Source organism: Nesoenas mayeri (genome assembly GCF_963082525.1).
Source record: "Nesoenas mayeri genome assembly, chromosome: 3".
In the NCBI taxonomy this organism is placed as follows: domain Eukaryota; kingdom Metazoa; phylum Chordata; class Aves; order Columbiformes; family Columbidae; genus Nesoenas; species Nesoenas mayeri.
Window position 1 is genome coordinate 57,050,379 of NC_137544.1, and position 15,541 is coordinate 57,065,919.

Sequence of the window (15,541 nt, forward strand, 5' to 3'; positions counted from 1 at the left end):
GAGAAAAAAATTGAAAATATTTTAGTGTTCTGAGTAGATGACAAGAAAAAACAAAACAAAACAAACAACCCAGAGTTTTAGATTTCCAGGCAAACTAGCTGTCAAGAAAGTATGGAAAGATCAATCAAAAATGTGGATTTTTTTTAGAATACCATATTTGTTTTTTTCTAAACGTTTTTGACCATATCCAACACTTTGCTTCTTCCAGTTTCAACCTAGCTGAGTTTCATTTTAATTGATTTTTGTGGAGCTTTTCAGTTTAATTTTCTCTTCTTAGTTTAATTTAACATGTGTGTTTGTTTCCTGCATAATGATGTTGTGGCACCTGACATAGATGCTGCAGCACTAAAACCAGCCATTATTTCCTTCTTTTCTCGCTGTGAGTGTTTTGCCGTGATCAATCAGAAGACAACCAATCCCATTAAAAATATGTAGTCTCTTGTGAGATGTTTCCATTACACAAATTTGGAATTAATTCTCTACAGGATTCTAGCCAAAGAAAATTGTGATATTTTTGCCAGTATATCTGAGAAGTGAACTGAGAATTACATGAGCATAGGTAAAGCAGATAAAATTTTAGATTTTAAATACAAACCCAAGTAATTTGTGATAGTTACTTTACTCTGCTCATGTGAATCCTCTGCCTTTTTATTTGTCAACATCTTCACATCTAATTGCTCTTCTCCACCAGATTTGTTCCCTTTGTCTTATACTTCCATTGGGGAAGAAGTTGTGTTTGAGTTGCATCACTATGATGCTCAGGAACTTTCCGGACTTTTGAATGTTACATAATGTCTTTTGTTAAGATCTCAATCTGTAATCCGCTATTTTCGCTCTGTTCTAAGACTTGCTGTTAATATTCCATGTCTAAGCCCTTAGAATTAGTGACTTTTGGAGACATACCATGTGCAATATCATGTATATCTGTGCATGAGATCATTCTTCTCAGAATCACTAAAAGAGGGAAGACAGACATAGATTTATACAGAAATAGCTTTGGCAGTTGCATCTCATACCACAGAGAAAAAATAAGGCAATTTCTTTAAACCTGTTTTTCTTTTTTGGATTTTATAACTCTGAATTTTAATTTTTATTATTTGTGGATTTTGTTAGAAATGCTTAGCCAAGAATGAAAAGAAGGAAAAATAAGGATAATGTCTCAGGTTTTGGAATGTTTTTGTAAAATAATACTCTCAATCTTCAAATTACTTTCATGTTTTGCAGGAGTAAGACAAAAAGGGACATCATCTTTATTTTTACAAAGGACAATCATCTTGTTACTATTATGGAGAGTGTATGTGAAGAGGATAGGGTTTTCTTTATTAAATGATACTTTTATTATTCTATCACTATAAAACTTTGTATTAGCAAGCTGCTTTTGAAGGTCAACACTCTGTCATGCACTTTTTAATATTATGTAAAATCCTTGGATCACATGAGCAATCTTATTGAGGAAAGATAGTTTGCAAAACCTATAAAGCCATTTGTGAGATATATAGTAAGGAAGACTGCTGCTTGACATCTTATTATGAAGAAATAGAATAGCTGAATTTTTGCTGATGAATCACAGTTGTACGATGTCACCTTTGCTAAGAAAAAAACTGGCCATGTATTTGATATTGATCTGAATTTAACATTAAAAAAATTAAAAATCAGAGCACTTTCTTAAAGGGAAATGACTATACTCTAGAAGCACAATTTCCAAATGAAAGAATAGCTTTATTTTCAGACTTTACTTTATTTCAGTGTTGCCTTTCATTAGACTCCAAACAAGAAAGACTAAATGGTATTTTAATTGTTCTTTGCAGGTGATCTTCTCAGGAAAGGTTTTTGTTGTTTTGGGGGTCTCTTCCCTCCTTCTCTCTCCTTCAGTGTTTTGCCTTCTGGCTGTTTATCAACCTGTACCTCTTGCTTTGATGTTGTCATATTTCGGTTCTTCATTTCTCTGCTTTATTTTCCCATTTCAGAAGAATGATCAAGTTAAGGCTTCCTCTAATCTCACACCTGCCAATAAGGCTAAGCTCAGTGCAAAGCCATACCACCAGGAAGAAGAGCTTTGTAGAGAAATGTTGGTATTTATATTAATTTGACAAGTATGGGTTTTGTGTGTGCAAGTATCAAATTCAAGAAACTTTTAAAAATCCCATTCCTTTCTCTGTTCAGCAGAGTCTAAGCTTATATCTAATTTATCTTGCAGTCTTGCTGGCCTCGACACCGGCGTGTAAACGGCACAATTTTTGGTGGAGTCTGTGCACCATGTACATGCTTTGGTCATGCAGAATCATGTGATGATATCACAGGAGAATGCCTGGTAAGTGTCACTGCAGGAAACTTGATGGACATGCCAACATCAATTCAGTATATCTGTGCAATTGAATTAACGACCTCTGAGGCCTCAAATACTCAAGGAAAAAAAACCCAGCATTTAACAGAAGGGATCTTTTTGCTGAACTGTGCTGAAGTTAAGTATCCCTTCATAGCAAGATATGGTAGCTTCTCCAGTTAAACAAAATACATTTTTATTCACATAGGATTTATGTTTTGAAATAGAATCGATAGTATAAAGTATGGCATGTAGAAAGCAGCAAGTGTATCAACAGTCTTCTATGCAAGATTTATCTCCCTCTCCCATCTGTCTCCTGCAGTGTATTCAATTTATAGTATGTAGCAGGTAACTTTGTAGCTTTTCTGGTATGACAAGATGTTAATGGTTTCCTTCATGTAAAATCCTACTAAACCTTGAAGAAATACTTAATAAATTGTACTTAAAAATTCATAAAAGCATATAATTTTGGCTAAATCACCTTTTCTTTTTTTTTTTTTTTTTTTTTTTTTTTTTTTTTCCTTTTTCCTTCCCCTTATAGGCTACGGAGATTTTATGTACTTACCTACTAATTCAGTAATTAAATATATTATTCATAGCAAGCCTACCAGCACACCACTATTCCAGCTTGTTCAGTAGCCTTTTGGTATGGGTGAATTATGCTGAATAGTCTGTTCTGATTAACTCAAGGGCATTTTTAGTTTTATATTGTCTGACATGGCATGAAGCTTGAAACAACATTTCTCATTTCATTAGTCTTGCAGAAACACAATTTGAGCCAGTGCCAGTTTAGTGTGATATCATACTCTCATTTCCCTGCAGAATTTCAGGCAGACTCTGTATTGAGCATGTTTCTGAATGTTCCCTTTTATTTCCTTAAGAAGAAGCTGCTGGGAAAAATCCAAAATGAAAATTCAGGCTTTTTTCAATGTAATTTGGCACTTAGAATTATCACTGGTCTTCCTGTTTTGCCCATACAAAATGTTTAATTGCACTGAAGTGCAAAGCAAGATATCCTTAATATGTGGATCAGTGAATTTTCAAACAGCTTTTTCATGAACAGAGGCTTAAGATGATTCTCAATTTAATTATATTGTAAGCCTTAAAGAGGTACCTAGGATGACAAATATGTATGACATAACAGCCATGCTTTGAATCCTTCATTTATATGCAATGAAAATACTTATCTCTAGGGTAATAGGAAATAGGGTTTGTGTTTCTCGACAAAGATTAAATTTATTGCATTAACGACCATAACTTCCAGCTATGATGCCTATAACATTGATGTGGGATAAGATCAATTAACAGAAAAGAAAGGGAGAATCCTGTTTAAGGTATATCATAATTATTGACTGTTTTGCTTGGGGGTGTGTAGCCCAGTGCGAGTTCTGAGGTTGCCTGTTTCTCTGTCTTCAAATTTTAGCCCTTGCACAAGTTCCTTCTGTATTTTTTTTATGTAGCACCAGCTGGATGTGAGAGAAGGCTGTGTAGTTGCACACTATCTGGCTTTTGCACTCTTCAGCTGATGTGGACTATTGTTTGAGACAGTAGAGCTCCCCCTTCTGATGTTTCAAGGGTGCTGGTGTAAAGGTAACAGCACTGGCAAGGAAGCGGAAAATAACCAGTTGAAAATACACTTTAATCTATATGCGTTATCAAGCCTTCTGTATTTTATGTGTTCTGTCTGAGCTTATACTAGATCATGCTATAAAGAAGAGGCGCACAGGGAGCTTAAAATCAGTTCTGGATTTTCTTGCAGCTTACTTTGAAAACACTGTAAGTGAAGTTAGATTGGTTAGTATCCATGCAGGCTATTAAATGCTGCTATTCAATTTGGATCATAAGCCTTTTGAAGTGAAAGAGAGAGAAGTCTGAATGCTGAAAAAGAGAAATGTTTCACATCAAAGGCATTCTTTCTATTGAGGTTTACACAGCCTTTTGGCCTCCTTATTATTATTCATGGTGTTTTTTCAGTAATACAACAGACAATTTAGGCACCTAATTTACTGATATGATACTTCTTTTTGCTCTTCCTTAGCTTTGAAATGTAGTTGAAAAGCAGCTGAAATATGTTTTTGACTCATGATAAAAGCTCAAATCATCTGCTTCGACACAGGCCTGTATAAAAAGCTCATTTTAATGCATATCTTGCAGTAACCTGCAAAGCCCTTTGATGCCCACAGCAACCATACGGAAAGCTGCATGATACATTGTTCTCATTACCATTGTGATATACATAACTGCTTTGGTACATAAGGCAATTTCTAACATTTGGAAATATTCTTTTGTAGTGTTACACACACACACATTTGCAGTAGCTTTAAGAAGCTGGTTAAACCTAAACCTTGTGAAAAGCAAACACGTTTCAAGGTGTTTCATTCATCACAGGATGCTACGTTCCCATTAGTAAGCTCAGAGAAAACAGGTCTTTCTCCCTAAGTTATTGCTAAGTGGGCAGTCCTCAGTGGCATCCATTTTGTATTTTATTCATTTGTGTGTGAACAGCATATATATAACATATAGATCGAGGCCACTGTCAGAGCTAGTGGGCATGTGCTTTAGACAGTGTTCATCACAGGAGCAACAAAATGTCTTCAGCTTTCTTCTTATACACAGTAATAAAATGTTAGATCCCAAGCTAAATACAATATAGGCTAGACCATGGTTGAAAATTCTGTAAAGCCTCTGCAACATCCTGACTGCAGCTGTAACACCAGGAAAGGGAATTGTCCGTGTATATTCATATTCATGCTTCCAAAGATGTAATACCATTGCCTGGTCTAGATGGCCAGGGAATATACTAAAATAGGCACCCAGGCTTACCCCTTTGCTTTCTTTAACTAGCTGGAGCCAGCAGCTTCCCTGGTTGTCCCTGTGACAGATGTCCCATGAAGGGCAGCAGTGTGCCAAAGGCACTATCTTGGGCTCAGTCATGCTCCCTGATTAAAGTTTTATTTTCATCACTAGCCTTCTATTCAGACTCTTTCTTTCCATATGCATGTACACTCAGCTGCCTATGCAGCTGAGCAGGAGCGGTTTTCGTTGTGAATTTTAGAGTTCCCCGGTACTGGGCATAAAAGTGTTCATTCAGCAGGGAGAGCTGGCTTGATAGGAAACAGTGGCAAAAGCACTCCAGGACATCGGCAACAAGGTCTGAGTTATACATAAAATCTGGGACAAAAATAAATTCCACAGTCTTGCTTACTCAGAGGTTGTCTAACTGAAATTTAATGGTGTTTGAAGTTAAAAGAGGTCTAGAAAATTGATGCATTCAAAGTAGTTTGAGATCCAGTACTTGGAATTTGAAAGCCTAAAGATTTGGGCATAAAATCATTTGTGACTACAAGGTCTATGGATCTGTGGAACAAAGCACTGATTTTACCAAAACCACTAGATGAATGTGTTGGAAGAAACTTTATTTCCAAGGGAATAAAAAGAAAGCATATATAATGTACAAAGCAGGTTATGGACAGTTAATTGATCATGATCTTTTTTATACACAGTCTTGTGACACAAAAAAAATAATTAAATGTTCCTACAAACAAGAAAAGAGGAATTCAGAAGCTTAAGCATGTTTTAAGGAAATAGTATAATTAGATATTGCTCAAACTAGATGATGCTAAAAACTATTGCTGTACATTTGGCAAGTTTCAAACTGAGATTTAATTGGTGGATATCAAGAAAACACAAATTTTTCATGAGTATTGATAGTTTCTTTAGAAGGGCTAATAACTCATCTACTTCAGTACTTAAAGTGATCTATAAATATGGCAAATTAGAATAAAATGTAATGCATCACTGAAGAGAACAAGCAAATTATGTCATGTCGACATACTACGTAACTCTTGTTCTTTGTCCTGCAAATTCCAGACTCGCTCAGGGAGAAAAGTATAGGACCACACAAGATGGTTATTTCTCAGTTAAGCTCTTACATATATGCAGTGCAACACATGCTCAGATTTTGGTACTATATGTGTGGGGTACTTCTATTTTTTGTTTTTAAATTTATTGATTGATGATGAGGAAGTAAGCAGATACAGAGATCTGGATTGAGGAGAATTAGACACAGTGTGGGAATGACTGACGTTAGAGTTTCAGAAAATAATTCATCAAAGAGAAGAAGGTCAGCTCTTTGTAACATGAATTGTTTTCCTACAAAATGGAAGGTTTCAGGTTTTTTACTTAAAAAAAGCAGAAACTGCAAATACCACTCTGTCAGAGATGCGTAGCTTTAAAATAGTGTGTTAGCTACTTTCACTTTAATAACATCCTTGACATATAAGCTGTTCATATTCTTCAAAAACATTAAGATATGTCTGAGGCTATTTAAAGCTAAACTTAACACAAAAGAAGAATCCATTATTTTTCAGAAAAAGTACAAATAATTTGACATGATGCCTTGAAAAAGTTGAATTGCAAAGGATTTTTCTTTTGAAACACTTAAATTATTTTTGTCACATCTTCTTTTAAAAGCATATCTTAATGCTCCCAGCTACTTTTTCAGTATGGCTAGTAGCTTCTTTTTGAATGACAGCACTTGAACTAACAATCAAATGAACTTAAAAGACCTAATGAAGTAGAATTTAACCCAGCTGATGGTTGTAAAGCTATAACTTTGACTAAGAGTCTCAATAGTTGGTATTACCTCACAATCTGTAAATATGTAAAAAATAGAATATTGTGACTAATGCTTTCATTTGAAAGGTATGCTGATTGTTTACACAAACAGTAAGAATGCACCCTTTAAAAGAGCAAACAGCATTTCTGGAGATGGATGCTTTTGACTCCAGTGCACTCATGACTGAAATGGGTACTTTTTTAGCTGCCCAGATGTGTGGTACTGGCTATGCAGACCACAATGCAAAAAAACCTTTTTACAAATCATTGTAATCCTGCAAAGCTGTGAAGAAGAAATCAGTGTTCCCTATAATAGTGCTATTTTCATCCTTTATTGAGGGTACATATGAAGCACTGATTATGACAGCTGTTTCTCAGCCAGCAGCAGAAAAACAGAATCGGTCTTGCAGAACTCTTACAATTGTCTTGAGAGGATGGGCTAGGTGAACCGCCTTCAAGAACTTTTCATATATGATTTCTCTAATTGTGAATTTGTACTTTTCATCTTCTGTTTAGGACTGCCAACACAACACAGGTGGTTCATATTGTGATAGGTGTCTTCCCGGCTTCTATGGTGATCCTACTAAAGGGACAGCTGAAGACTGTCAGTTGTGTGCTTGCCCTCTCAATATACCTTCTAACAAGTAAGATGTGTACTTACTGCATATTAAGACTTTTTCACTTAGTAAGTTGCGTAACTTTTTCGTTTATACTTTTCCATGTACACTCAGGATTTTTTGCATTTTAATCACATAATATATTCTGCAATCTAAACTTTTATTCTCTTTACAGTTGTTCAGAGTGCTTAGCTTCACAGAGAGGCAAAGATCAAGACAAAAACTGTGTGAGACCAGGCTAGAAAGAACAACACAGAATTTGGATGACTGCTCTTTGAATCGATAACTACCATTTGTTTTTCTGTCCTCCTTAAGAGTAGTTGTTTCTAGTTTTAAAGCTGAATTACAATATTTAACATGTGGAGTCTTTTAATAATTGAATTTAAAATCATTTAATGTTGATCAGATAAAATAGTGATTTCTTTTTGCTTTTAATTTTCCTTTTCTTCCAGTCAGCCTTTGGTGATAATGTTGATTTGTTTGGAGTCCAAATGCAACCTTAGATCTTGCAAGTGAAAATATTTTGTCAGTGTATCTCAGAATAATCACTATAAATTTTTTATTAGTTAAAAATAATAGTGAAAAGTTAATCAAAACTCTGATCTGAGAAGAAATGCTTCCTTCATTACAAAAGCTTGCCTCTGCTACTTACTACTTACAATTTAATAGACCAAGTAGCTTGAACATTTTTTCATTGGCTTTGTCCCAGTCAGTACCTGGAAAATATCAATATCAAAATGATTTGATATTATGTAGTTGAAGAAAACTGTTTTGAATCTTGTCTGGTTATCTTTTCTTGTGCATATATATAAAAGAAAAACAAGGAAATTGAATTAGTGCATTGGGTTTATGCTATGCAGTCTGCCTTCAGAGAAAAGGAGGCCTGGTGCAAGTAGCGCATGCCCAGACTGCACAGAATAGCTGCTGTGGTACAACACATACAATAATTGTTCAAGAAGATTTGGAGCTGTTGGGTATGTGTATGACATGTTTGCAGTGCTAACTAATGTCTGCCCGAATTCCAGCCACAAGTTGGATGTGCCTCCCTTCTGACAAGAAATCACTGGTAATCCACAGAAGCATTTCAGAAGGATCTCATCCCAAACTCCTCACACAGCTTAAAAGTTTTAAGTGGCTCTAGGAGCTGATAAATCCCCTGGAGATTTTGCTGTTGTTGTTGTTGGGTTTGTTGGTTGTTGTTTTTTCTCCTTTCAGCCCCGCATCTTCTATTTCACCCCATTTTTCCCAAAACAGAAGTCAGATTTTGTCAATGAAATGCTCTTTACTATTTAAGAGTATAAAGAGTACTTCTTAGGGTTTGCAGGGCAAAACATGTGGCTACCACCCGTACAAAGAGGGAGCTCTGCCAGATGCAAGTAAAGAGGAGGACGTAATCCGAATGGCAGTGTGACAACGTAAGGCACGGATGAACCAGATTTGGTCTTAAGTAGTTGAGGCTAACGCTGTTGCCTGCAGTGGCATTGTGTCCTGTTAAAATTGCACAGATCGGGGCAGGAATAATCTAAGTACTTATCAGCAGAAATTCCAGGGGATTGTAGAATGGGAACCTGCCTTCCTTTTTATCACAGCTCTTCAGTTGGTTTTAATAGATATACATGGGTTTATTATGTCTGCTGCACAGGCATGGTTTTGCTGATGTCCTCATTGCTTTCACATATTTAGTATTTCCTTGCGTAGTTAATTAATTCTCTTTCTCTTGTTTGACAACACTGTACTGACAAAGCCGGAAAACAGTGTCACATTTATATCTTGTGCAGGTGTGCAACATACCAAGTCAAATAGATTGACTTTAGGTTTTTATTGGCAAAATGCCTGGAGACCTTTATTCATCTGAGTTCTGGCTGCTTTATTTTCCTTTTTTGAAATTGAAAAGGAGAGTCTCCTTTTTAATATTTAGTTGTCTTGAAAAATATAGGTACAAAACAAACAGAGAATATAAATGTTCCTGAACTGTGAAACTGAGGGAATTCTGAACCCTACCAAGTTCAGCCCAGCATTAGAATTGTGCAATAGCTTCTTAGTTTTAAAATGGACAAAAGCAAAACTGTGAACAACATCTTTGAGATTTGCAGAACTCATTGTAAGGTTCAAGATCTCATGACTTTAGGATTCTAGACCAATTATTAAGTTTGTTTATGAGGAAATAAAGAGGTTGTTAAAGATCTAGTGTGTTATTTGAAGGTTGTTAAAGGCTCATTTTTCTTTCTACTTAGTTGGCAGTGAGTTTGGTACACTAGGCATAATATATTTAAACAATCCAGATTCACTCACACATCTTTCACATGAAAAATAAAGACATTTCTACCAAACTCATGTCACCATACAGATGCAGAATATGTCATGTTATTTCTGAATAATCTAACAATTGACTAATTTAAATACAAATAAATAGCTCTAGCATTTAATCCCTAACATGGCATGACAGGGCATCTATAGGTCTCTAAGCTTAATACCAAGTTCCTGGTTCACAGCTAATATAGTCCATGTAATGAACCTCTGAGATATATTTCTATTAAGAAATCAGTTTTGTCTTTTATGGAGTGTTTTATTTCCTTATGGTGCTCATAATGGTTCCCATCACTGTTTTCACAGCACTTGAATCTTTTTCTTTGCAATGCCACATAAGGTGGAGGAGAACTGTTCTATCCATTTTAGGAATGTGCTGGTGATGGTGTTGTTCCATAGTTAACTTAAGCTGATTTGACTGCTGCTCATTCCCTCTCCTGTTTCCTAATGGCAGCAGTTTCCATATGCAATCACAGAAGCTAATCATAAAACTGCCTTCTGAAGCACTACAGTGATAAGTGACTTGCCACATGTCAGAAAAGAATGCTTGGCTAAATCAGGAAACTAAAATTGTCTAAGCTTGTTTTCTAGATCCTGGGTTATATTTGTACTTATACAATGCAAATGAGATCAATACCTGTATTATAAATGGCATTTGTAATGCATTCTTGACTTCTTATTTATTCTCCTTAGTACATCACCCTTGCAAACTATTCTAACATTCTTAGTCTTTAAGGAGTTTCAAATAAACTGGTGTTTGGTTGTTGGTTTTTTTTTCTCATAGAAATTATTAGACATACTGCTATCTAATTTCTTCTACCAAATGTAGATGTCTGGTATAATTATTGCTTTTCTTTTGAAGTGGAGATAAGTTTTATATGGGTAATGAAGTTCCTGACAGGAATGCTTTATCGCTGGAAATGGGAGATAAAAGATATCTCACTCGGCCTGGGAAGGTCACAAGTAAACTCATAGCATGTGAACTGGGAATTTGGGTTGGTATTAGGATTTTAATATTTTCTTGGAGAATTAAGTAAAATCACAAACCTATTTACAATATATGTTTTCTATAATGTACTTGTAAGCCTTTAAGAAGCCCTGTCTCCCAACATAGGCCTATCACATACGTGCCCATACTGTGTATGCGTACTTGTCCCATGTCCTGGCTGGTATTAGTGTAAATTATGTAAAAACTGAAAAGAGTGATGATGAATCAAGAAGGATTAAGATTTTTGAAGCTTGTTTTGACAGATCAATACACACTGTCTATTAGTATTTATCACTAATGAGTCATAAGATTCTAAATAATCAGGAAGATATACTGGTCTTTTCCCACGCTAACATCATGTATTTTCTTTATAGTATGCAGATGGGAATTTCTTAATATATTAATGTTTAGTGTTGAGATGTGGACTGACTACTAAGTCCAAGAAAGGATCAAAGGCTGCTAGGTCTGAGCATAACCCTTAAAACATGGAAGTTCTGCTATTCATTATTATTGCTTAGTGCTGATAAGTACTTAATTATTATTATTATTATCTCTAAAATTTATGCAGTTGGATTCAGAGCTCTTGATGGAACTGTGGTACAGTCAATCTTGTGCAAAGCAATAATGAGCTGTGATAGCATCTCCACGAAGTTTCCCATGTAGCTCTCAGAAAGAGTGAGGTTGGGCCTGACAAGCAGGATCTTATTTTAAATAAATCAGGTGCTGCTGATTAGATTCAATGATAATGCGTGCCTCTGATAAAAAATTGCTTTCATTGCTATTTAAAAATAAAATGAACAATTATTGTTTTTTCAACTGGGTCCTCATGCATTTGTGACTCTATTCTTAACTGAATGGCATTGCAAAATAATACAAACATAATCGTTATGGGAGAGAGGAAAATCCCAGTACCTGTCTCTGTTTACTGGACCTCACCTTCCCACATTTTTCTTACTGATCTCTTATGTCAATGGGATAACTTGCCCTATGACAGACAAGGTATTTATTAATTAAAATAATCTATAAGAGGAACAGAATAAAGAGTAACTAAGGTCAGATCATAGGGATGACTACTGAGAAGTATGTCCAGTCACCAGCAGTTAGTCACATTTCATGATCCTAATTAAGCTTTTCTGTCTTCCCTCTGCCTATTATTTTCCAGAAACTTTCATCGTATATCCTGCTTTAATTTATCTGAGGTCAGATTATGTCTCTCTGTTATTATTGTAGCATAAATTTTTACCTTGAATATGTCTTTGTCAAAGCAATATATTCCTTCTCAACTTCTATTTTCCTAGGTTAGAAAAGCTAAGTTTCGTGTCTTCTTTCCAGAAAGATGCTTTGTTTTCCTGTTGTGATGAGTCATCCCACTATGCACCTGCTCCCATTATTTCTTTTTTTTTTTCTTTTTCTATTTTTCTATTTGGTTTACCAGAACTGATTACCATTATTTAGATGAGGCTGTATAAAAGTACTCTTATGTCTCTGTCTCTAATTATCATTCCCAAATGACAGAAGAACAGGTTGCCTCTTCTTCTGTTTAGTGTCTTTTAGAGTGTCAGGAGATTTCCTCACAAAATGTGTTCAGGAAGGAAGATTATGGAAAGCAAAATGCTAAACAGTGGGGAAGCACAGTTCAGAGTTAAACACGGGCATCGAGAGGTGGAGCTTGCAAATGCCAACAGTATCCTTATTTATTTATTAAAAAACCCCCGACAACTTAAAATAAGTAGAGCATAGCTTTCTACTCTCCAAGCTATTCTTAAACAGTGTGCCTGTCTGGCCCGTAGCTTAAGGTCATTGGCACGCGATTTACTCAAATGCACTCTCTGGGAAGCTTCCCCAAATATTTCCCTTTTTGCCCCTCCCCTTTCTTGTTCACTGGATTCCTTTCACGGCCAATTATACACAAAGTTAACTGAGCTTTCAAATCAGTTGTTCTTCAGAAAGATTTATATAGGAGCCACATTATGGCATAGATTGTTTTGCCAGGCCTTTGGGGGCACAAACAAACAGCTGTACATTCCTGCCTTTTTAATGGTATCCAGACCACTCGGTGGCAGGCTCAGGTCCCGTAATAACAGGCTATTGGGATGCTGCCATCCGTTACTCTATATTCAGTGTCGCAGAAATAGCAGAGTCATTCCAAATTCAATTTACTGGAGTCAAACTTAAGCCCCATGTCCTAGAACAGAATCACTTTTCCTAGGCACGGTTTTGCAGAGTAACGATCTCTGAAGTGGGAAGAGAGTTATGCTGCTAACCATCTTTTCTTTGTGTTTCTTCCTTGTCCCTCTTCTAACCCAATATCAACAACACAGCTTTAGCCCGACATGCCATTTTGACCGAAGTCGTGGATTAATATGCGATGAATGCCCAGCTGGGTACGTGGGACCACGCTGTGAAAGGTAAGCAAGCACCATGCTTTTAACCACATGAGATCCGAAACAAAAGTGCTGATCACCTGGAACTGTTCTACCTTTTTATTAACTTCTCCTTCTCATCCCCATTCCTGTGTTCTGAAACTCACTGAAGAAATTCCTGTGCATCTTCCTCTCATATTGTGTCCATGCATTTGTATATTTCTAGTGCTTGTTTTATTACTTTATGGTAAAGTGCAAAGCTTCCAAGAAGCATTTGCTGAGAAGTAAGTGTCTTTTTATAAAAATGATTTTTCTAGCTTTTCTGTAATTTTTCTGAGGTTTTATAATTATTTTATCTCTTTTGTCATTTGCATGTTTAGGACACAGTTAATCAAGTACACAATAAATTACTGATGCCTCTTTGAGGGAAATTAATATGCAGTAAAAATACAGCTCTTCTAATAAGTTATTTGTTGATTTTAACTACTTTTTAAAAGAATATTTTACATTCTTGTTGTTTCTAGTTTCCTATTGCAGTGTTTATTTAGCAAGTAGAAAAAGCTAGGTTTTAACAACAAAAAAGAAAAAAATTTTTTTGTCAAACACATAGAAAAGCTCAATATATATTTCTTACGCTTACTACTACCTATCCAAAAAAAACAAATTAAAAAAATATGTCTAGTCTGTCTTTGCCTATTACAGGTCTGAGTGACATGTTAGTACTCTGTATGTGTGACATGTTAGTAGCTCTCTCCCCTTCTTATACCCTGTTATCTGAAAGGATCACATGGAGAATTTAAATGAAACAGGAGGCTAGTGTGAGCTCTGGTGCTAAGCTCCCAAGAAACCCCTTCCACAGGAGGTGAGACCACAGACAAGGGATATCATCCCTGTGTCTACACACCTTCTGTCCCTTGGGATTTCACATGGATGGAGCAGCTTTCAAGAGCAGCTACTGTGCCAGGGGACCTCTGCTAGTTGTTTGGAGGTCATGATGAATCAGCATTGGCTTTGCCTCCATGATCTCAGTCCCCTGTGACCCTGCAAATGATACATTTTTAAGAGGGGCTGGGAGACCCAGATCACTGTCTAACACCTGACTAGACAGTTATGGAGCATGGAAACATGGCACATCTCTTTCTTGTAGGCTTTTGCCATTTGGCACTTCTCTGAGCTGTTTGCAGCATTCTCCAATGTAAACCCTAAAAAAAAGTAAGGCCTCTGAATGGAGAATTACAATATTCAGGCTGGGATGAGGAAAAGTAGGAATGAACCAAGAGGAAGGCCCAACCATGAAGGCAGGAACCTGACCACATGCTGCAAATCACCCTCTAGTCTTTTCTTTACAATTTACATTTACAACTACTTCCTTTTAAATCCCCTGTTGTGTTCTCTCTGTCCTAAAGTGAAAGTACAGGCTGTCACCTGTTTCCTCCCATCATCACTGAGTCTCCTCCTGCTGCGTGCTATTTCTGCCTGTCTTTTCCTGTCTGTCTTGGAAGTCATCACCTTCTTTCAGCTAGTGGGCTGCAAAGTTAATGACGATGGGAATAAATCACATCAAGAGCACTTTGGTGGCAGTTTGTCAATGCAGGGTCATTGACAGCTTCCATTAGCAACAAGTGCTATTTCTGAGTGGAGCACAGACTGTAGATGCAGTAGGACAGATTCTGAATAAGTGGCAGACTTGGATTTTAACCTGATTTCTGAAGGAAACAAGGCTAGTGTCATCTTTTTGTGCATGCCTGTCTGTCTGTCTGCCCGCAAAGACATTTGAACTTGTAGGTCAATTTCAACCAAATTTGACAGAAGGGTAGGAGCTCTCAGTAATTGTTGCTGAAGGTTTTGTGAAAAGAAGTGGCTGAATAGAGGTTACTAGATCAGGACATGTCATAGCTAAGGGGGAGAACACTGTGTGAACTCACACCTGATTAAACAGCAGAGAATACATGAGAGAGAGAATGAAAGAGACAGATTATTAAATGTTCTGCCTGTAAGAAAACTTTCACAGGGCAAGGAAAAAGTGCTGCTGTAGCCTGAGGGATTACTCCCTGCTGAATAGTAACATCCTGCAGCAAATAATCAGCCCTTAGCCTTGTAACCATGAGATATAAATCCATTGGAAATTAGGCCCTTAAATCCAATGCTGATAGAACTATTTGCTTTTAATTGTAAGGAGTTGCTTGGAAATGACTGTAGTTGCCAATAATGATGAACAGGAGAAAGACTGTCGCCTTTTGCTATTAATAGTGATTGTATAATTGCTAAAAGAATTTATGTGAAATTCTCTTTTATTCTAGCAACAGTAAAGTGACAAGTGATCTTA

General features: G+C 36.4%; 1 protein-coding gene across 2 annotated transcripts in view; it reads left to right on the forward strand.

Annotated features, from left to right (window-relative positions):
* Window positions 1–15,541, forward strand: part of LAMA2 (laminin subunit alpha 2) — a gene marked incomplete at its 5' end in the record, with an annotated part of 356,160 nt that overhangs the window by 200,150 nt on the left and 140,469 nt on the right. For both annotated transcript variants that reach the window (XM_080342611.1, XM_080342610.1), the window contains 3 exons: window positions 2,198–2,311; window positions 7,457–7,584; window positions 13,174–13,260. In XM_080342611.1, the coding sequence (XP_080198737.1) occupies window positions 2,198–2,311; window positions 7,457–7,584; window positions 13,174–13,260 (329 nt within the window). The remainder of the gene's footprint in view (window positions 1–2,197; window positions 2,312–7,456; window positions 7,585–13,173; window positions 13,261–15,541) is intronic.